The sequence below is a fragment of the Choloepus didactylus genome, chromosome 16 (assembly GCF_015220235.1).
Source record: "Choloepus didactylus isolate mChoDid1 chromosome 16, mChoDid1.pri, whole genome shotgun sequence".
NCBI classification, from domain to species: domain Eukaryota; kingdom Metazoa; phylum Chordata; class Mammalia; order Pilosa; family Megalonychidae; genus Choloepus; species Choloepus didactylus.
The window spans coordinates 57,006,733-57,030,503 of NC_051322.1; the positions used below are offsets into that span (position 1 = coordinate 57,006,733).

Here is a 23,771-nt window from a genome sequence, read left to right on the forward strand (position 1 = left end):
CCAACATTTTCCAATTTCTTTTTCCATTATGTGAATAATTTACTCTCTAATCTATAAGAGAGGAAAACCTATTTGTAATGTAAACCAGTACATTTAAGAGTAAAATCTAAATATGAGAAGTTGAGGGAAAAAAAGTACTTAAAATAGTATTGCTTAATTTTATGCAGAGAAAGTGATTTGGTGCCAGGACTTAGTTAATATAAGGAATAGGAAGAAACCACACAGAACAAATTCTAAAATGATCTCTGAATTTTTAATTATTTAAAAAGCATGTTCATAGCACACTCCAAGAATGCCACACAGCAAGGGCTTGCTGCTTTGTCAAACAGAGTATGTTAGAAAACCAAACAAAATTTTAAATAGTTAATGGTTAAAAAATTAGATAGTTCTTTGAAATTTCTGTAAAGCCAATAATCACTAATCATCTAATCTTTGTTTCAGAGTAGTAAACATTTCAGAAATGTAATGAATATCTATTCCAAATCACAATTCTCTGAAATGAAGTTAAAAGCTTACAACAGAAACAAAAATAATTATTTTTCTAGAAAGAACAAATTTGGCATTTTAAAATAATGTTACAGGAGAAGCTTTCAAATTTAAATGAAGTTTAGGTTTTACTTCCTTTAAGCAGACAGGCAGTTTTGGTTTTAGTGGTTCCAATCTGATTTCGGTAACAGGAAGAGGCATGACATTGTAGTTAGTGAGCTTCGGTCCTAACAAACACAGTGGGGAAAGTGCAGTGCTTGCTTTTTTCTTAGAAGTGGAGTCTAGCCAGTACTAAAAATTATTAAAAATGAGGTCAGACAGTTCAAGTTAGTTGGTTAACATGGCAGTCAAGTTGCTTTATATACTTTTCCTCATTTGCTTATTTAATATTTTTTATTAGCTTCCCATATTTCTCTCAAAAATCAATAAATACATAGTATGAGTGAAAAGTAATTTGAACTTTGTTTCTTTGATTTCATTAAGATTCATGAAACATGGTTAAGTCTTAAATTCTGTCCCTCCGGAAAAGTTACATTTTCATTATAAATGTAGAGCAACTATATCATGAGTTACATCCTAACCGTTTTACATAAATGTAGAAAATCTGAAAGTTAAATTTTTTAAAAATTTGGATACTTAAGAAGTTCTTACATATTTATCTCTTTCAGAAACCCATGATGCCTTTCCTTGGATTTAAGTCTGAAAAAAGCAGAATTCAGTTCATTTTCATGATATACTAATACAACACTGCTTAGCTGTATTTCTGTCAGCCATTCTGAAATCAAATTTCCATTGATAACACCCACTAAAAGAGAAGAAATTTTAGTCTGGAAAAAGAATTGAGAAGGGCTAACAAAATATCTGAGGAAAGATGCATCACAAAACAGGAAGGTGGAAAAAGCAAATAATTTATAATAAAACCCTCTCTTCCATTCCTCTGTCCCTTCTTCCCATATTTGGAAATGTTACCTAAGTTTTAAAAATTCTCATCGAAACGTTTTCTACCATAAATCATGTAAAATCAGTCTATTTTAGATAGATAATCTTTAGCTATTAAAGACATATTATTCTGTTTATAAGATGAGAGGTAGTGACATTCTATTCTTTTGATGCTGAGCTAAAAATTCCACACATCTGGCACATGGGTTTCAAGGAAAAAAACCAAACAAACACAGAAGCACCATTGTACACTCCTCATGTTTCCTTTTTTGGTATTTCAAGTCACCCATAACTTCATTTGCCATTGGCAGCTGACAGTCTCCACTGTGTTAACATTTAAAGGCAGTGGGAACTGGTGTTATTCATCGTATAGTACCGGTGGACCTCCGTCATCTTTCAAAAACGAAGCAGCCTTTCTTCCATTCTTCTGAACATGATCTTCATTCATTTTCTCCAAAGCTTCTATCTACAAAATTAATACATTGAATCCATTTGTCAAAATCCTACTTCACAGAAATTATCCTTCAGATCGAGCCAGTATTTCTAATCTCTTAAAAAATAGGTCATTCCTAATGATACTGGCCTTGAGTTAGAATTATAGAGGAGTATGTGTGTGTATACACATATACTCACACATACATGTAATGTTACTAGCTTGAGTATATCACCAGGGTCAATACCTAGTACAGACATAGCTCTTATTGTGCTTTGCTTTATTGTGTTTTGCAGAAATTGCAGTTTTTATAAATTGAAAGTTTGTAGCAACCCTGCGTCAAGCAAGTTTATTGGTACTATGTTTCTGATAGCATGTGCTCACTTTGCGTTGCTTATCACATTTTGGCAATTCTTGCAATATTTCAAACTTTTTTCATTATCACTGTATCTGGTATGGTGATCTGTGATCAATGATCTTTGATGTTACTATTGTAATTGCTTTGGGCAGTACGAACCATGCCCATATAAGATGGCAACTTAATCAATAAATGTATGTGTTCTGACTGCTCCAGTGATGGGCCGTTCCCTTGTCTCTCCCTCTCCTCAGGCCTCCCTATTCCTTGAGATACAATTAGGCCAATTGGTAACTCTAAAATGGCCTCTAAGTGTTCAAATCAAAGAAAGAGTTTCACATCTCTCACTTTAAATCAAAAGCTAGAAATGATTAACCTTAGTGAGGATGGCATGTGGAAAGCTGAGACTTGCCAAAAGCTAGGCCTCTTGTGCCAGTTAGCCAAGTATTAAATGCAAAGGAAAAGAAAGTTCTTGAAGGAAATTAAGAGTGCTACTCCAATGAACAAACAAATGATAAGAAAATGAAACACACTTATTGCTGATATGGAGAAAGTGGGAGTGGTCTGCAAGAAGATCAAACCAGCCACAACATTCCCTTAAGCCAAAGCCTAATCCAGAGCAAGGCCCTAACTCTCTTCAATTCTGTGAAGGCTGAGAGAAGTGAGGAAGCTGTAGAAGAAAAGTTTGAAGGTAGCAGAGGTTGGTTCATGAGATTTAAGGAAAGAAGCTATCTCCATAACATAAAAGTGCAAGGCAAAACAGCAATTACTGATGTAGAAGCTGCAGCAAGTTATCCAGAAGATTAGCTAACATAATTGATAAAGGTGGTTACATTAAACAACAGATTTCCAATGTAGACAAAACAACCTTCTATTGAAAGATGCCATCTAGGACTTTCATAGCTAGAAGGGAAAAGTCAATGTCTGGCTTCAAAGCTTCAAATGCATAGGCTGACTCTTCTTGAAGCCAATGCTCATTTACCATTCTGAAAATTCTAGGGCTCTTAAGAATTATGCTAAATCAACTCTGCCTGTGCTTTAAAAATGGAACAGCAAAGCCTGGGTGATAGCACATCTGTTTAAACATGATTTACTGAATATTTAAAGCCCACTGTTGAGATCTACTGCTCAGAAAAAGATTCCTTCCAAAATATAACTGCTAACTGACAATGCACCTGTTCACCCAAGAGCTCTGACGGATCTGCACAAGATGAATATTGTTTTCATGCCTGATAACACAATATCCATTCCACAACCTATGGATCAAGTAGTCATTTCAACTTTTAAACCTTACTATTTAAGAAATACATTTCATAAGGCTAAATTAAAAGCCTTCTGAAAAGGATTCACCAATCTAGATGCCATGAAGAACATTCATGATTCATGGGAGGTGGTCAAAATATCAGCACTAAATAGGAGTTTGGAAGAAGTTGATTCCAATCCTTACGGATGACTTTGAGGCATAAGTCTTCAATAGAGAAAGTAACTGAAGATGTGGTGGAAATAGCAAGAGAAATAGAAGTAGAGCCTAATAATGTGACTGCACTGCTGCAATCTCATGATAAAACTTAAAAGGATGAGCAAACAAAAGTGGTTTCTTGAGATGGAATCTACACCTGGTGAAGAGGCTGTGAACACTGTTGAAATGACAACAAAGGCTTTAGATTACATAAACTTAGTTGACAAAGCAGCTGCAGGGTTTGAGAGGACTCATAGTTTTGAAAGAAGTTCTACTGTGGTTAAAATGCTATCAAACGGCATCGTATACTACAGAGAAATCTTTCATGAAAGGAGGAGTCAATCAATGTGGCAAACTTCATTGTTGTCTTATTTTAAGAAATTACCACAGCCACCCCAGCCTTCAGCAACCATCACACTGACTGGTCAGCAGCCTTCAACATCAAAGGCAATATCCTCCACCAGCAAAAAGATTATGACACCGAAAGCTTAGATAATTAGCATTTTTAAGCAATAAAATTTTTTTAGACCTAATGCTATTGCACTTAATAGACTTCAGTATAGTGTAAACATAACTTTTATATGCATTGGAAAGCCAAAAAATTCATGACTCGCCTTATTGTGATATTCCTTTATTGCAGTGATCTGGAACTGAACCTGCAATATCTCTAAGGCATGCCTGTATCTTTATCAAGCTAGCAATTGCAATCAGGTGTGTATGTGTTCTTTATAAAGCTTTCAAAGAATGGAAAAAAGGAAATTCCAACATCCATTCCACAACAGAAACACCTATTTACTGAACAACTGTACTATACTAGAGGCTGGATTTACCATCTTCTTGTTGTGTTTCCTCTGCCCTTAGGCACAGTTGGCCAAACAAGTCATATTTGGGAGTTCTGGAACACATCTCTATAATCGTTCTCTGAAGCTAGCTGACATAACATTGGGATTAATTAGCTGTTGTTTCAGTTTTTAGTTTTTGTTTCATTTTAAGAGAGCGTCTCTGGAGGAGTATTCTTTTATGGTTCTGTAGAACCAATATTGTATCTACTGAATATTTCTAAGATAACAATTTCTAACTTTCTACATTCAGTTAAAGGCAGATGTCATTGCCTCTTTTTTTTTTTTTTAATCAACTAGAATGTGCAAAAAATAGGGAAAATAAAGAGTACATTGGAAATGTGTTATTTGTCCATCTTAACCAAACTGTGAAGTCCTTGCAGGAGTGTTTTGCTGTATGTTTATCCTAAGTTATATGCATAGAAGGAATTGAAAATAACATCTCAAGAGAAGAAAAATCTCAAATTAATTTTGTTTTTGAGGGGAAAAGAATAAAATTAGCTCTGTGTTTCAGGTATCTACTCTACCCAGTTCCCTATTACCAAAAAGGTGAAAAATGGTGTACAACACTTACTTCAGCTAAGAAATCAGCTTCATTATCTGCTGAGATGTTTAAGCCTGAAACAGCATTGAAGAGTTCTCTTTCACCAAGGGCTTCCTTCACTCCTCCTTTCTGAAAAAACTAAAAAGAAATACATGGAAGTCAGTAAGAGGCATTAACTAAAACTAAAACAGGACATAGTATACTTGTAAGACTCCAGCGAATTCCTTCCATAATTTTTAGACCATAGTTTTTGCCCACTTTACAGGTTCTACTTGCTTTTTGTCCTCTCTTACCCATCAGTTTGGTCTTCTGGATTGTTTGTCACACTACACTTTCTATATGTATAAAATGAATGGTATGTACAAAGTTGCTTGGCATTGTTTTGAGTTTGTAAAGTCAATACATTCACTAATCCAAGAATTAAATTTTTCAAGCAGGCTCAAAGTTTATTTCCAATAGAAAGTTATTCTATCATTTAACAAGATCATACCTACATGAATCTGTTGCTAACAATTCACTTCCCTTCAAAATGGCAAACAAATTTGACCCAACACTATGATTGCTGAGTTTCAATTCTCCTCATCTCTTTACTCTACCTCACAGTAACAGTGAACAGACACTGCCTCAGTAAGAAGGCTATACCTGCCTGCCTTTTTAAGACTCCCTCCTTTTAATGATAATAATAAAGGCAATAGGTATACAGACTTACTCTATGCCAGCTGCTGTTTAATTAAGCACTTTGCATAAATTCAATGTCTACTTGCTTGAATAAATTTTTGTAGCTAAAATGAAAACTTAGTCCCCTGGAAATTTAATTCAATAGCCCAAATGTTAGGCATGGAATCAAATTCTTGCTGAAATGGAATCTGACAAACTGGTCTTTGTATCCTTATCTTGAAAGCAGCTGGTATCCTTTTCTTCAATTTCTAAGAAAACGGTCATCTTGCTTACCTTAAGGGTTACATCCCACAAAAAAAAAAAAAAAAAAAAAAAAAAAAAAGTTAGTTTACATGCCTACCTGTGAGACATTCCTACAGTCTCGGAATAAGAGCTCCAGGCCATGGGGATGCGTTGGTTCTACAGACTGACTGACATCAATCAACCAGACCTATTTAAATATAGAAAATACAAATAATTATTTACCTTCAACAATTTACATTCAAGAAATTTAATTTCAACATTAACAAAATACGCCTCTCACCTTTCCAGCATGCCAGAGCATGTTATACTCACTGAGGTCAGCATGCACAAGCGTACATTCATTATATAACTGCTGCATCATCTGGGAAGAAGTAAGACAAATGTTAAGGATATGAGGGAACGATTACAATTTACCTATGCCACTTAAATGTATATATTTTCCAGAAAAAGTAAAACAAGGTTCAAGAACTTATTTCCTCTTTATTTTGTAGTCTATAGAACTGGGATTTTCTTCTTTCTTCTTTTAGGCAGGTTGGGGAAGCAATGAGACAATGGAGGAGAAAAGCAAAATGAGTGTGTGAAACTCAACTTCCTTGCCCCTGGGACAATAAGGAGAGCAGGAGGCCAAGGGGCAGATCTAGAATCCTACATAGGTTAAGATAGCATCCCTGTCTATGGTGATTTGAGTCACTAAACAGGGAACCTAGGTAAGCAACTTCCTTTCATAAAAGGAAAGGCAGTCCCACTGAGATCTCTATGTGATATATACATAGCGGGAAAGAGATATTCTTATGAATTAAGTGGCATTATGTATTCATTAGTGATGGTGATCCCTAGCCTTATAGTACAAATCAACATGTATTTCCCAGCCTTCCTAGAGCCCAATAAGAAAGGGCTACTTCATTTCTTCCCCAGTCATAACCCCTTCCCAAAGAAAGAATAATGGACTTGAATTTACTTTTAATGTTTTCTTATTATAGGCAGATAAAGTTGGATCATCTCTCTAGTTATATTTTAAAAAATTATTTTGTATAGCACTTTCATATTCACATCAGTTCTGCATGACAGCTCCATGCAGAGATTGCATAAAGAGCACTGAAGTTTCTTCACTGTTCAATTAAAACAATATAGAGGAATAAGTACAGTATTAGGAGCATTTTCTTAAGCTTAAAGGACCTCAGATTGAATTCAATTGCTGTTCCAAAGCACTAATAACTTCCTCAAGCTCCTGATATGTGCCTTCCAATGCTAACACCTGCACAGATGGAAAAACCATCTCCTAACATCTTCAGCTTTTATCATCACTTTCTTATAATGAGACCAAATCTGCTTCCCTCTAATTTTCCAATAATAATACTAGTACTTCCTTTGTTGTTACAGCTATAACATTCAAGGCAGCATATAAAGTAATGAGGTACTGTATCTGCTAAATGAAGTTTTGTGAATAATAGCCTCATGCATGTATGTCATTAATGCTAACAATGGAGCCTTCACTTGCTTCATAAGTCTATAATTTTTCTAAAACTAGTCAACACATCCACATATCAATATAAAGACAACTCTTCAATATTAACATTCTTCCACAAGTTTCAGTTTGACCTCATTATATCACCTTCAAATGGTATTATTTTGGGAAGTTAAAAGTGGAAATATTTTTAAAAGTTGGTATATGTATGCTTTTAAAGGAGTAACTTACATGAAGAGTTTGATAGTAGGCTTCTTTCATTTCTTCACTACTGAGTTTTACTTCTTTTAACTTAGGGGCTGGAACTTGATCATGGCCAATAAAAGACATAACTAAAATGTGTTTCTTGAGCATTACAACTGTTGGGCAAGGAATTCCAGCTCTCTGCATTCTATACAGAAAGAAATGATTAAGAATGTAGAGATCAGAAGAGAAAGTATTTTACTTACTTAACAAATATTTAACCAGGGCCTAAACTGGCAATATGCTCTATCCTAGAGATGTGGGCACTCAAAGACAGTAATACATAGCCTCTGCCCTTGCCCTTACGGAACCCATGATCTGGTGGAAATGACAGACAAGTGAGGGAACAATTCCAGTGCAGTGTGATACAGGCATTGACAGAGGTGTGGGCAGGAGCTACAAGACCACACATCAAGAAAGGCTTATTAGAAAATGGGATGGGAGAACAGGAATTGGCTAGACTAACAATGTATGAGGAAATGCTGGTTAGAGGAAGCAGCTTGTGCAAATGCGTGAAGGTATTTAAGAGCACAGCCCATTTGGGAAATGTATAAACCAATATAGTTAATTTTTGAGTAAAAGGCAGGGCAATGTGAGTTGAGGCTCTAGAGGGAGGCAGGCTCCACATCACAAAAGGACTTTGAACTTTATACTAAACACGGTGGAGTGCTACTGAAGAATTTTAAGAAAGGGAAGAATGAGATCTCAGTGTAGAAAATATACTGGAGGCCAGCAAAACCTTTTGAAAATGCTCTACTTAAGAAGAAATTTGCAATAATAAATATGGATAATTATTTTTGAAAGCAAACATCTTTAGAAAAGAACAAACCAAAATTATGCTTTCAACAGATTAAGACAATGGAAAGATTTATTAAGGGCAAGAATTATTACTCAATTACTTTGATGATAAAACAAATCCCTCAGTAAAAATAAACTGCTTAGAGAACTGAGAAACAAGTCTAATAAACTAAAGCAAAATGCAATTTGGTAAGACCTGCCCCCACCAAAATAACAAATATTAGCTGTAGCAAACATTTTCTGAACCAAAAGGAAAATCATTTATAATAAACCTAATTGGAAGCTGGAATTTTTGTTTCTTGAGAAAGACAATTTTTAAAATAGTGTTTAGATATATGAAGAAATGTCTTAGGCAGAAAATGCCTTAATTTTCCTCAATTTTTTATTTACTGAGGAAAGAAAGAAAGAAAATGGCCTATTCATCCCAAAAGAATTTCAAGAACTTTCATTATTTCTATATGTGAATTTAAAAGAAAATATGGGTTTTTTTGCCTTGCTAGGAATCCTATGACAAAAAAGTAATTACCCAGGATTGCTTCTGGCACAATGATTTTCTTTACCTTGTGAGATTGTGCATTTCTTTTTCTGCCCACATGCGGATGATCTTACGCGGATTTAATTTGCTGAAGCGATCTTTAAACCTGAAATCATCTTTAATATATTTGTCACGATTCTTAAACTCATTAAGAGTTGTCTTAAACACTTTGATGGCACATTCTGTAGGTATAACTTCACTATCTTCCTTTGCATCCTCCATGCTAAGTGGAAGAAAAAAAAACAAATAGCTCACAAATAAAAGAAAATCAAAATTAAAGATTCTATGCCATTAGAGTAGTTCTGCCTTCTCTGAGAATGTCAAGCCTTGTTTTCTTTAAGACTTTAAGTTTTGGATCTTAATATAACTTTAGATTTTTGTTTTGTTTTTTTAAAAACACATTTTCAAATAAAATGTCTACCAATTTTCAAAAATCCATAATGTAAAGTTCTTCACTTAATGACTATGGGATCAAACTTGAGGAGAAATAAAAGCATATGTACTTTGAAATAAGTCTACAGTCTACTTGGGATGGTTCAGGTACAAGACTCAATAAAAGCAACAAAACGGAACAGATTTTTTTATAACTTCTTCACTCCTAGCAGATATGAAAGTTAATAAAGGGGTCCCTGCCCTGTGTGCATGCATGCAGAAGCAGGGGAAGGGGTATAAAACTAGCACATGAATAGGCCAAGTTCACTTTTAATTAGAAAGGTCAGGCAAGGCTTCATGGCACAGGTGGTCCCTGAAACAGAACCAGAACAATGAGCAGTATTTGAGCAAATGCCATCACAGTATTAACAAATGCAGAGGTGGGAAACAACAGGACATGTCTACTGAACAATAAATAACTGTCATACTGTGAAAGGGCCTGTGAGAAGGCTATATAACAAGGCTCTATGGGGGCCTTTAGGAGCTAAGAGCAGCACCTGGTTGGCAGTCAGCAAGAGACCTCAGTCCTACAGCTCTGAGGAACTAAATCTACCAAGAGAAGAGGATCCTGAACTCCAGAATGGAATTACAGTCTAGTGATACCCTGAGCAGAGAACCCAGCTAGCTATGCCAGGAATTCTGATCTACAGAATCTATGAGATAATAAATGAATATTGTTACAAGCTGTTAAGTTTGTGGCAATTTTTTATGCAGCAAGAGAAAATTAACTCAAGCTTTTAAAAGCATTTACTATCAGCTGAAGAAAATGGAATGCTCTCTAGTTTTGCTAACTTACAAATGCCAGCATAGAGATTACAATACCAATTCCACCAAAAGGAGAGATCATTCATTATCAAAGTATCATTAAGCATAACAGCATGTGGACAAAGGATAAATGAGGCAGTTGGCAAGAAAAAGAAATATGAATGGCCAATAAAACAGCTTTAATCATAATTAAACAAATGCCTACCTAAATATCAAGATGTTAGTTTTTCATCTTTCATGCTGACAAAAAAATATTAAGTTTGATAATGTGAAGCACTGATGAGGATGAGGCAAACAAGCCCACACTACTGATGGTAGTGTAAATTGGTTAACCTTCTGAGAGGGTAATTTGGCAATGTCTACGGACATTCCAAATGTACATCATCTGCAGATTTGACAAGCTCAGAGGGAAAACTGCATTGCATTTGCCCCACCATTAAGAGATAAACCATTACAAGATATAAGTAAATTCAAGATTTCTGGCCTTTGTTGTGATATACAAGAAAAAAAAATGTTTTAATTTTATCTTAATGAGTAAATAAACATTGCTTGCTAAAATGTCTAGTTCAGTGGCCCGAATAGCAAGCAAAATCTGGATCTCTTCATTCAATGAAAACTTCCATTATTTAGCTAGAAAGAGGAAAATACATATGGTCTTTGACTCAGCAATTTCATTGTCAGGAATTTAGCTTAAGGATATATTTGCAAAGGCATGCTAAGAAATATGTACAAGGATTCTCCTGTATATTCACACAATGGAATGTATTATTATAAAAAATGGGATAATACAAATTAGTAATTATATGAGAAAACTAAGATCTTGTATATAGCATTTGTGTTCTAAAGTCTAAATGTTTTATATTAATCACAATATTTATAAAAAAGGAAAAACACTATTTTGAAAAAATCATATAAGGTTTTAATTCTTTTTCAAAATTAAAATTTAAGTTGAGGCCAGATCACATATTAAAATTTCTTTAAAAATATAATGTTTAGACAGTGTGATTCCAATAACGTAAAAGATAATATGCTCATTAAAAAAAAAAAAAAAGACTGGAAGAGATTACACAAAAATATTAATGCTTATATCTCTGGGTGGCAGGATTAGGATGACTATTCTTTTCTTTATACATCCTTATACTGTCTAGGTTTTCTACAATAATTTTCAAAATTACTCTGGTTGGATGCTGTGCTAACTTTGTGTAAATGCATTAACATTGAGGAGAAGGGGCTAAGCTTCTGTTCAGATGATGGTATTGTATTTTGCTCATTTACCTCCCTCCATATGCATGAAAGACAACAGATTCCTTTCCTGTACTAATACAGCCAGTGATTGTCTCCAACATTCCAGAGTTGATCATTTTATACATAAGTAAACGGGTCTTAGGATCAACTGCTTTTTCCTGCAAAAGATAAGAGCACTGTAAGTGAAAATATCTGTTAACCATAAAACACTTTCTAAACCATTTCTAATATCTTATGTTCAAAATGAATATTTGCTTTCTTTTTACCTTTATTAGTTAATTTACCTAGATATGTATATAATAGGCCCTTAAAAGAGTGCTGTCAAGATACAATTAATTGTCACAAACTATAAATCTAATGTCTTTGAAAGACATTAGACAAAGACATTATCTAAAAGAAACATAAAAAGTCAGCTATTAGCTTAGTCAAAAATCTTATTTTATCTCCAAAGATTAAAGAGCTCTTGTAATATATTTATCATTATTCTGTTTTTCTGAAGGTTTAATAAAGTTAGGCTATTTTCAATATATTAGGTACTATCTTCATTAACGTAAAACATCATACTACTAAATTATTATAATCGTCTAAATAATGTAACAGGAAACAATTTTTTAAAAAAAAAGCCTGGAACATTCAGCTGCAATGCAAATTAAACAGTCCAAATTAATTATGACCACTAAGATGTTAGTTGTGAGTAAGTGATTAATAGCCATTATGTTAAATCTGGTAAATCAAATTGTAAAACCACTGGGTTTTATTTACATCTTAGATTTCAAAAGCCAATTTCAGGAATAGATATCAAACATGAGGGTTGTTTTGTTTCTCAAACATGAAATTTTCTAACAAGAATCTTTCAATTAAGGGAAAAAAATTAATAACACTTACTGCAGTAGAATGCTCCTTTTTCTCATGGAGGCGGGCACTTCGACGTTCTTCTGAATAGGCATGTTGTTTTAAAGCATTGAAAACATGGTTTGATAGTTTTAAATCCATTCCAATTCCATCTCCTACCTGAAACCCAGGTGCAAACTGCCAAAAGAAAAAAAAAAGAAGGAAAATTAGCATCTATTTTAAAGCAGATATAGAAAAAAAAACAAAAAATGAGATCAGTCTTTACTTGAACAGGTTTCCTATTTGATACATGATCATGCTATAAAAGTAGAACACACAGGTATTATAGAGAATAACAAATCACTAATAAACTAAATAGAAAAGAGAGCAATATCATCCAAGAAACTGCAAACCAAAGAAAGGAGTTTTTCCATAGCACATAAAACTGAACAATTTAACATATTAATGTTATTCTATGCATAGAAAACATCTAATCACATCTACAATCTATGTTTTTTTTAGCATATGCTTTGTACCTTGCTTTCACATCAGCCAAAGAACACAATATTATATTTTGAAGGTTACAACATATCTTACCAAAAAATAAAATTTTATAATTAATTATTTTTTGAGGAGTAGGTTATGTTGGTAGCTATGTCCACACAATGACAACTATGTTCTAGAGCTGGGCTGTCCCATATGGTAGTCACTAGCCATATGTGGATATTTAATTTTAAATAAAATTAAATTAAAAATTCAGTTCCTCAGTTGTATCGGCCCTATTTCAAGTGCTCAACAGCCAAATGTGGCTACTGACAACCCTACTGGAGAGCGCAGATACAGAAAATTTCCAATCACAGAATGTTTTATTGGATATCACTGGTCTGGAGTCAGATCTAGACTATTTCCAGAATATATATAATTTAATGACATGCTTACTTAACAACATTTGTTCTAAAGTTTAAATGTTTTACTTAAATATAAATACTATAATATTTACGAAACAGGAAAAATGCTATTTTTAAAAATTACATTTTATTTCTGATTTTACAAGAGCAGTTTGCACACAAGATACAAAAATTCGAAAGGTACAAAAGGATATATAATAAAAAGTAATTCTCCCTGCCATTTCTATCCCTCAGTGATCACTATTATCTTTTTCTTGGGTAGGGATGCTGTTTTATGGAAAATTACATGCTGAAAAATAAATATATTACTTTCATAAGAACTATTTTTTAATTTTCAAATCAATGTAAATCAAAGCTATTCTTCATATTATTGGAGAAATTTATTCTGAGATATTTTACATTTTCATTAGTAGTTGAGTTTTTGTGGTATGGCTATACTGTCATCTAAAACATTTTTAGAAAGGAAAAAGGATATTTTTAGAAACTTCAGACACTATTCTTAGAATTCTGTTTTCAACTTATTCAAACAAAACTCTCAATTTAGATATGTATACTTTCTGAAACTTACATTTTCCATTCTTGCTGTATTCTTTCTCCCACATACTATTTCATCATGTTTGGTGGTGATGTCTTTTCCTTTTCCAATAAAACCCTTTTTGGGAGTAGGAACTGGTTTTGCTAAAGGTGATTAAAATAAGCCAAGAATATAAAAATAGCAAAGACTAAATTGCCACATTCAACAGTGTCTACAAAGACATTTGAATTTTACAGAGTAAATTACCACATGACAAATTCAAAGATAACATAAAACTAAAAAGCATTCATGGAAAAAGTTAGTTTTCTTATATCCCCACCAAAATATAGACTCATTATACCTGGGATGTAGGGATCGTCACGAGTATCCTGCCAGTCAACCTCATCTTCAGAGCTATCACTGTCTTCATAAGGATGCACTTTTCGATAATTTTCAAAGGAAATGGAAACTTAAAAGGCAAAAATAGTTGAAAATTTATTTAGAGCACATTACAAGCATTTTCTACCACCCAATGGAGTTGTCACAATAGGGTCATAATAGTACCTTTGCTATCTCCATTGAATTTTTTTTCTTCACGCCTAAGCTGTGCATCATATTCTCTGTCAAATTCCATCTGTAGCATCTGAGCCAGCATTAGGTCGCTGGAGGTGTCAATGTTTTCTCCAGTAATAAATGGTCCTTCAGCAACACTATTCAAAATAAGGCAATATAAACTAATATAATGTGCTTGCATAAATAGATGCTACTGATTATGAGAGTAGGATGTGACTTTTTAGTGTTAAAATTGTACTGAAGAAACAATGGGAAAGAACAATACCAAACCATTCATATTCTCCTGCCCAGCTGCCCTGAACAATGGCACACACCTGTGAGAGCACCAACTAAGATTAAGAAAGCTATGAGACACTATTTAGGCCCAGAATTCACTTGTTCTGTGTTCTAATCAAAGGAAAGATAAAATTTTATAAGATAAACTACAAATACTGGATCAGAACTGTACCCCACCTCATGATTTGTTAACTTGAAGATAAAGAAATTTAACTGTTGCATTGACGTGAAATAACTAAAACCCAGAGAAAGAAGAGTGGTTTGCCCACTGAAAGCAGCCACAGAAACAGTGACTCAAATATCAATAGACTCTCAGTATGGTACTCTTTCTACTGCTCTCCTTTGCTAAAAATATTTCTTAATTATTTGTCATTGCAATCATTAATCAAATTCTAAAGCTTTGTTATAATAAGCTGCCAGACAAAATAGGTTCTTGGTGAATTTTACTTACGCAACTTCAGGAAAAGCAGCAGCTTCTTCTTCTAATTGCAATTCTTTAGCCAACTGTTCACTCATTACATCAGCCAAGGAACAAGATATTGTATTTTGAGGGGTAGCCCATGGACACTATAAAAGGCAAGGAAAAAAAAAACCTCAAAAAGCAGCTCAACAGTAACAAATCAACAGTAACAAATGTACCACACCAATACTAGGGGTCAACAATAGGTGGGGATAAGGGATATGGGATGTTTGGGTTTTCTTTTGTATTTTTATTTTTTATTTTTTGAAGTAATGAAAATTGACTGAGGTGATGAATGCACTACTATGTAATGATACTGTAAGCTGCTGATTGTATACTTTGGATGGATTGTATGGTGTGTGACTATATCTCAATAAAATTGCATTTTAAAAAGGATATGCATTTTAAAAAGGATGTTTGGGTTTTTTTTTTATTTTTTGAAGTAATGAAAATTGACTGTGGTGATGAATGCACTACTATGTGATGATATTGTAAGCTGCTGATTGTATACTTTGGATGGATTGTATGGTGTGTGAATATATCTCAATAAACTTGCATTTTAAAAAAAGCAGCTCAATTAATGGTAATGAAATAAAGTATCTCCAAACTTGGAAATAAAGTTATCTTTTGAGAATTTAAACCAGTTAAATCGATCCAAAATGAATGATTAGCTATTTCTTAAAAGTGAAAATATCTCCCAGCTCAGACCTAATCAAGGACAAATGTAAATTAAATATTAAGCCAAAAGTGCTTTCTAGCCTGCTTGGTAGGTATATCCTTAGAGTTGAGGGGACATACCAGGCTTTTCATAGCATGACACGAGTTAATGTAACTCCCCTTGTTCTGATTTCATGCTCACCAAGCAACCTTCTACTTATAATTTGGTGCACAGGTAGATTATTTTATAGGAATAGACTACGCCAATTAGCATAATTCAAAACCCACTTGGAAGTTATACTTCATTCTAATTTAAGCATTATGGTTTCTAATCAGTCTTCTAAATCTAAAAGTATGTGTCAGCCCTCTCAATACATCTTGAGATATGTTAAAACAAAAACAACAACAAAAACTACAGCATTTGAACTTTAAAAGCTGAGAAACAGACTTTTGGAACAATATGACTACAGCAAAGTAATAATCTGTGAGACTCTTCTTGAACAGCTAGCCAGTCTTCCTCAATGATATCACTATCTTAACCCTCTTGAAATATAACTGTAGGTTCTTTTTCACAATCCATAATTTTTGAGGGGGCAAGTATTACTTAACAGCAGCAAATGACTACATTTTATATTCTAGTGTAAGACCATTAATTTTGAATAAGATGTCTAAGTATCATGAATCTGCCCAGCTCTCTCCATTCTCCCTTCCATGACTCTAACCCATTAGTTAATCCCATTAGTTAGAGTCTCCTAACTAATTTTTTGGCTTCCAGTCTTGCTTGTCTTCATTCTCTACACTACGACACAGTGGTTTTTTCTAAAATGAAAATTTGATTGGTTCAGTTTCCTTGATTAAAACTCTTCCGTTGTTTCCCATTGCTTTGAGGATAAAGTTGAAACTCATTTCTTAACATGCTTACAAAGTGCCTTGAGATCTGGCCTTACCTCCTGCTGCTCTCTCCTTCATTCTCCTCAGTATTAGAATTTTTTACTGCTGAAATTTGTCATCTCTCTCCAGCCTTTGGGGGTAGAATGTCTGGAACACTCTTTCCTACCCTTTCTCCCACCCAGCTTACTTTTTCTTTTCTTATACTTTTTATTTTTAAATAATTTCAAACTTACAGGACAGTTGCAAAAATAAAACAAAACCCATACAGAGAATTCCAACATACCCCCCCCCAATACCCAGATCCAACCATTTTAACATTTTGCCATATTTGCTGTATAATGCTATCTATCCATCTATCTATCCATTAATCCATCCGTCTATATATCTTATTTATCTATCAATTTTCTAAACATTTGAGAGTAGGTTGTATACATCATGTTCCTTGAACACATGGTACTTCCACATACAGGTAAACTGCCTCACCTATATTATGAAACTGAGCATGTCACAAATCAAACTCTCAACTTCCCCCAGAAAGCATGACTTTCCTTTTCATCTTTTCTATTCTGTAGCTAGCACTATCACTTATCCACTCCCCCAGGTAGAAGCCTTTAAGTCATCTTTGACACCTCTCCCCTTCCTCCCCCACATGCTCTTCTTTTATCTTTTTTCAATTTTACTGATATATATTCACATACCATACAATCATCTAAAGTGTACAGTTGTTCACAGTACCATTACATAGTTGTGCATTCATCACAATTAATTCTGAACATTTTCATTACCATAAAAAAAAAAGAATAAAAATTAAAGTAAAAAAGAACACCTACAACATCCCATTCCCCCCACCCCTTCCTATTATTCATTTACTTTTTGTCCCCATTTTTCTACTCATCTGTCCACACACTGGATAAAGGGAGTGTGAGCTACAAGGTTTTCACAATCACATGGTCATAACAGTGTAAACTATATACTTATACAGTCATCTTCAAGAATCAAGGTCACTGGGTTGTAGTTCGACAGTTTTAGATATTTCCTTCTAACTATTCCAATATACTAAAAACTAAAAGAGTTATCTATACAAGGCATAAGAATGACTCCAGAATGTCTTCTCGACTTCATTTCAAATCTCTCAGCCACTGAAATTTTATTTTGTTTCATCTCTTTTCCCCCTTTTGATCAAGAAGGCTTTCTCAATCCCATGATACTGGGTCTAGGTTCATCCCTGGGAGTTATGTCCCATGTTGCCAGGGAGATTTATACCCCTGGGAGTCACTCTACATGCTCTCTTGATTCATCATTGAGAAATTCTTTTCCTTCCAGTCACATCTTGAACATACAGAAGACACCCTACTCCAAGCCCCTTTCACCCCACATTTAAATTCCTATGATAACCATTTATTTCTAGCTCTTCATTCAGTCCATATTTTACTAAAAGATTATTCTTCCTAAAACACCAAATTATATTCCATTACCACAGTTGCCCTGCAACAAGGACCATGACATAAATATAATTTATTTGTTGGTTTGTTTTAATTAGCAGGTAAAACATTTTTCCCATAGCTAATTGCTATCTCTGTCAGATTAACTTCTTCTGAGATACATATTAAGCAAAATCTCTTACTCAATAACATTAATCCTTTGTTTTTCTGCAATTCCCTCTATATACATATCACTGCATAAATTTTACCATGGCCACAAGCTTTAAATCCATCTACACCTTTTTCTAATTCCTTTCTGAGAACTCTTTCAAGAAATTGAAAAAAAAAAAAGGTTAAGGAAGCCTACAGTTTCTCTTGTTACATAAAACTGGACCAGTATACTGCCTCATAGTCTAGAAATGCTTGGTTTGATCAGTTCCAAAGAACAAGTTCCAATGAATGTGTATCCTCTAACTCAGAATTCTCAATCATATTTTGCAATGACTAATAGCATAACAGACATTTGAATATAATCTATATTTAAGTCATTTGGCTAACTATATTATCATTTATATAGATTAAGTCATATAACAACTGAATAGTTGGAATATCATCTGTTTCAGAGATTCAGAAACTGAGACACAGAGAGATTATTTAACCCAAGATAACATTGTAGATGGAAAAGCTGAGGTTTGAACCAAGCAGTAGGACTCGAGGCTGTACTCTCAGCCATGTTGCTATACTGCTTCCCTAATCACCTTATCCTAGGATGTGAGAAGCAAATCCCCTATTGCCTACAGTATAAAATTCAAATTCCTCAGCAAGAAATGCCCTTTACAACTTATCCTAACATATCTTTACAGTCTCATACCCATAAATTTTAGGAACACTTAATTACATGTAAAATATGGCAAACTGTCACTCCTCCATGCCTTCACATGTGTTCTTCTCTCAATGGTTTTTGCCTTCTCTATTTTCCCCAATTAAATCCTCTACGAAGGCTTCCCCATTCCACTGTAAACACTGTTAACACAGGACTAATCACTGTATTAGAGTTGTTAATGTGTCAGCCCCAATAGAGCATGAACCCTTTGAAGGGTGAGGCCTTCTAATCCCAGAGCCAACATACAGCGTGGGATATAACCCGGCACTCAAGTATTTGCTGAATAATATGTGCTTAAAGGAGACACTGGAGATGATACTAATGGAACTGCCAAGTTGTCTCTAGGCTGTAGAGGTCTGGTGCCTTTGTACACCCTACTACTCAAAAGTCCTTTCCTCCATCTTGAAGTCTGCTCCTTTGTTCACCCTCTTGTGATGCATTCTAGTCTTTTGCCAGTGGTCAGTTAATTCTAAGGTGTAAAACAAAATATTAGCAACTCAGAAGAGGCAAAAATGATACACAGTATTTTGTTATTTTGAGGAAGAGATTTACCTCCTCCCAAAATAGACTGAATCTGAAAAGGAAGCATGTAGAGACCACAGACAGACACTCCAATTTCCCACTTCTATTGATCTCCTTGAAGCCTTAGACTCTAAAGCTATACTTAGACCCTAGGAACTGGTACCTATATTGACCAGTTCAGCTGGGCAACTTCACACTGAAGCAGTTTACTTGAGGAGAGTAAATAAGTAAAGACTCCAGAAAGGTTGCCAACTCCTGAGCCTTGAATTGAAATCCAAACTCTTCAAAACAGCACGCAAAAGCCCTCCACAAAGGTTTTTGGGAGGAACCCTCAAAGGCTGACCCACAAGGGGCGGCTGCCATGTAGGGGGCAGACTCCCCTCAGGCTTCCCCAGCTGGCATGAGTGGTGCACAGGGGGTTGCTTTTTACTGGAGGCTCCTCCAAAAAATAGGCACCACAGCATGTACTTAAAGGAACCCTCTGTCATCATTTGCTCAGTTGTGAATAAAGGTTTATTAATTAATGTTAAAATAATAAATAATAAACCTAAGGAGATGGGCAGACGGAGGCCCTCCATAATCTTGCTGTATCCTAGCTATCCAACCTTATTTCCCACTATCCCTTCACTAACACAAACTCCCCTATAGCATCAAGATCTGATGGGAAACCCCACACATTCCTTCTTTTTAAAGGTCTATAAACTAGTTCAGTTGATCTTTCCTGTTTGCTAAAGAACACCAAGACCTACCCTATTTTCTTCTCCTCTGGGAAATTGCCACCACTAAACTGTTTCTTGGGGATCTTCGCTACTACCATGTTGTCCCAAGATTTGTAGAGGGCAATAATCTCCCTTTCCTTCCAGCAATTAAAGATGCACCCTGAGCTACCACTCCCACTTGTTTTTAAAGGTTTTACTGCTGACAACTACAGTGAAAGAATCGATTAGTAAAATAAAAAAAACAGCAAACATGAAGGAGGCAAAGAAACCATAACCCACAGGAATGTCCCCTTTCTAACCATGCAGCCAGAAAATATACTCTATGGCAGAACAAGTGGGTATTTTTACATACCGAGGCAAGAGCCTCTGGAAAAAGTGATACAGGTCTATACAGTGATCCAGGTTTATACAGGTGTAAATATTAGTCAATTAAAAAAAACTTTTTATTTTATAAGAGCTTTAGATTAATAGAAAAATTGTACAGAGAATTCCCATATATCCCCACCATTTCCCCTAATATTAACTAACATCTTATATTAGCATGGTAGGTTTGTCACAATTAATGAACTAATACTAACACATTATTATTAACTAAAGTCCCTACTTTATTCAGATTTCCTTAATTTTCCCTCAATGTCCTTTTTATCTTCCAGGATCCCACCAAAGATACCACATTACATTTAGCTGTCATGTCTCCTTGGACTTGTCATGCCTGGGAGTTTCTCAGTCTTTTCTTGTTTTTGATGACTCTGACAGTTTTGAGTACCACTTATCCATTTTTTATAGCTCCCTTTCCTACAGAGCAACACACTGCCTCACTTTTGCTTACAATTTACCAGTCCTCCCTACTTGGAATATTCCCTAAAACTTTTGCCCATATTAGCAGTTCTGCATTTTGTAACTGGCATCTGGGGACCTACCCCAAGACCCTTTTAGAGAATCTGCAAGGTCAAATTTATTTTCTTAATAGTAGAAAGACATTATTTGTCTTTTTACTTTCATTGTCTTAAGAGCATAAAGAGGAGTTTTCCAGAGTCTAAATAACATATGATATCAATATCCCTTGATGGCTAATAGAATATGTGCTTGTGGACTCTGTGTATTCTAATAATTTTCTAATGTAGTACATCTAGAATATAAACATATGCATTTTTAGAGATTAACTATTTGTTCTACCCATCTTTGATTACACTTGCTATAATCATATAACCTATACATCTCTGTGAGGATGGATGATTTTCTTCATATATTTCAATCAAAACATTGCAACAGACTAAATAAAAAAGATCTGAGAATGCAGCTGTCTTTTATTAAAGCAGACATTAAAGACATTTGCAAAAATACAAAACATCATGATCTCTTTGCTAAATTTTGTTTTGGAAAATAATTATTTTTCATTAAAATGTAAACATTATATATAAACATATAATAACTTTTAATTTTTTTTAATTTCTCAGTTTTAATTTCTAGCATGATAAATTATCAATAGCTATAACCTACATAAGAACGAAAGTTCTTTGGGGTTCTCAATGACTTTTAATAGTGCAAACAAGTCCTGAGGCCTTGGTTTGGAATAGCTGGTCTTTAACATTCTCTCCAGTTTTCAAGACCCCCCTCAAATCTCCCCCTCCTTGGTACAGGTTTCTTTAATTACTTTGATCTTCCATGAGTTCAGTGAAAGAAAGGATTAAGTGACACTTGTAGCCTCTTTCTAATTGTTTTGCCTGTCAAAATAGTGTCTCTTCCCCACAGGACATGAATAAGCTCCAAGACCATTTTTTGTTGGATGATGAAACTGGAATTTTATAGCTCTAATGATGTATCTTTAAATGAGAATATAATTGATATAAAATATTACATAAGTGAGTTTGTTTTGTAAGTGAAATTTGTTGTGAGTTTAAGATGTATTCTGAGCAGTTTGTCTCATTTGACATTTTTGCCAGCCTTTACAGATGCTTAACTCCAGGAATTTTACATGTAGAGTATATATTTACTAGTGCCAGTTTTACGTCTACTGATCTTAACCTTTTAAACAGGGCCTTCACAGAAAAAATACATGAGATCACTTACAGATGAAACCAATTTGCCAATGGAACATCTAATATTCTCCCTACAATTCCCTCATCTACAGGATGAGAACTTTCATAAAATTAATTTTTCTTTATTTAACAGCTGATGAAACCCCCCCTCCCCCCTTTTCTCTTAAGACCTAGCCTGAAGATCCTATAAGATTAATGGGTGATCCTTTAAATGGAATAAATTTTCTGTTAGCACCTAAAGAACAATTATGAAATGAAAAAACTTTGATTCCTTCACAATCTTAATTTGAGCAACACAAAATCCCAATTGAAGTGCACTTGATATCAAGAAAACCCTCAATACAGTGGCACAAGAGTCTTTCCATCTTTCCAACAGAAGAAAGGAGGAGACTGAAAGCCACAGACCAAATGTGAAATAAACGTCTCTCTTTAGTCATTCTGGGAAAAATTTTAAACGTTAAAACACAGGCAGATAACTGGATTCATAACCATTTTACAGTGTGTAGTGTACATCTGAGTATTAGCGTGAGGGGAAGGGAGAGTGTGACTGGCTTTATCTCTTACTACTTTTAAAACAAATTACCAACAGGGATAACCACACCTGTCAAGTTGAGAAAACAGCTTCCTAAACCACCTTTCTAACCAACTTTTTTTTGTATTATTGAGCTGACTCACTTGGCCCGTGAAAAAGATCATGCTTGTTTTCCCTCAAAGATAAATGTTCTGTGGGCGAGTCCTGCTCGATATATATTACAAAGATTCAAAAAGCAAAGTGTAGAACTAAAGGATAAAAGACACTCAGAGTGGACTGTGAAAGCCACAGCCCTCACCCAGCCCTTCCCACTCCTACCCCGCAGCCCGCAGCCGCTTCTCCCCTCTCCAATGAAGCCAGGCCCGCCTTACAACTTCCCCAGTCGCCTAGGGAGCCCTCTCCGGGCTTCTCGGGAGAGCTAGCCCAGGTGTATAAGACCGGCACATCAAATCCGACCGCCACTCACCTTGCTGGGTCCCCAGGCCGCTGCGGGCCCGGGCTCAGGTGATGCCACTCCGACCAGATCCATGGGGGGAAGAAACCAGCGACAAGAAAAGGGCACAGAGGTGGCAGGGCTGGGAAACAGAGTAAGCCGAGAAGTAGACAGGCGGCGGGTCGGGGGCAACAGGCTGTTAGTGCCGGAGCCGAGATGACAGATGGCGGCGGAGGCCGCCGCGGCCGGAACTACACCACTTCTCTTCCGCCCTCACCGGTGGGGCAGTCGCTGGTGATTGGTCGCTCGACTCTTAACTCACCTTTCCCCGCCCGTGGGCGCGCCGCACTTCCGGTCATCCTTGCTGGGGAGGACAGGGTCCGGGTGTGGCTTCCAGGTCTTCCTTCCTCTTCTCCCTGGAATTCCCCAGATAGCCGCTGGATCTAGTTAAACTAGATTAGAGTACGTGGACTATAAATAAGCAAATGAGGCTCTGGTCATTCATTATTTCCCTGGTAAATTCTAAGCTGGGATGATGTGGGAGACCGAAAAATGGCAGGTTTAGAGAAGGGAAAGGGACCGTGGGGTTTTGTTGTTATTTTAGTTGTCATTTAGGGGCGGGGCCGGTAAGTGAACATTTATAAAATGTCATA

At 35.3% G+C, this 23,771-nt stretch overlaps 1 protein-coding gene across 1 annotated transcript; it reads right to left on the bottom strand.

Annotated features, from left to right (window-relative positions):
• Window positions 1–234: 234 nt before the first annotated feature.
• On the bottom strand, window positions 235–23,379 carry RIOK3 (RIO kinase 3). Its single transcript, XM_037806214.1, has 13 exons — window positions 23,152–23,379; window positions 15,013–15,128; window positions 14,277–14,422; window positions 14,074–14,181; window positions 13,767–13,876; window positions 12,345–12,488; window positions 11,490–11,617; window positions 9,043–9,240; window positions 7,673–7,832; window positions 6,257–6,337; window positions 6,074–6,163; window positions 5,086–5,193; window positions 235–1,891 (listed from the first exon to the last, which is right to left on the bottom strand). Exons 1-13 carry the CDS (start codon window positions 23,212–23,214, stop codon window positions 1,784–1,786), a joined length of 1,560 nt encoding a protein of 519 aa, XP_037662142.1. The 5' UTR covers window positions 23,215–23,379; the 3' UTR covers window positions 235–1,783.
• Window positions 23,380–23,771: the final 392 nt, after the last annotated feature.

Bases quoted from the DNA above. Each gene is read 5' to 3' on its own strand.
- RIOK3 (XM_037806214.1), bottom strand. From the start codon at position 23,214: ATGGATCTGGTCGGAGTGGCATCACCTGAGCCCGGGCCCGCAGCGGCC. The intron at 13,877-14,073 runs GTATAATGAGTC...AATCACCTTTAG, and splicing joins TGACGATCCCTACATCCCAG to CAAAACCAGTTCCTACTCCC. The intron at 7,833-9,042 runs GTAAAGAAAATC...CTTTCTGTATAG, and splicing joins GAAATGCACAATCTCACAAG to AATGCAGAGAGCTGGAATTC.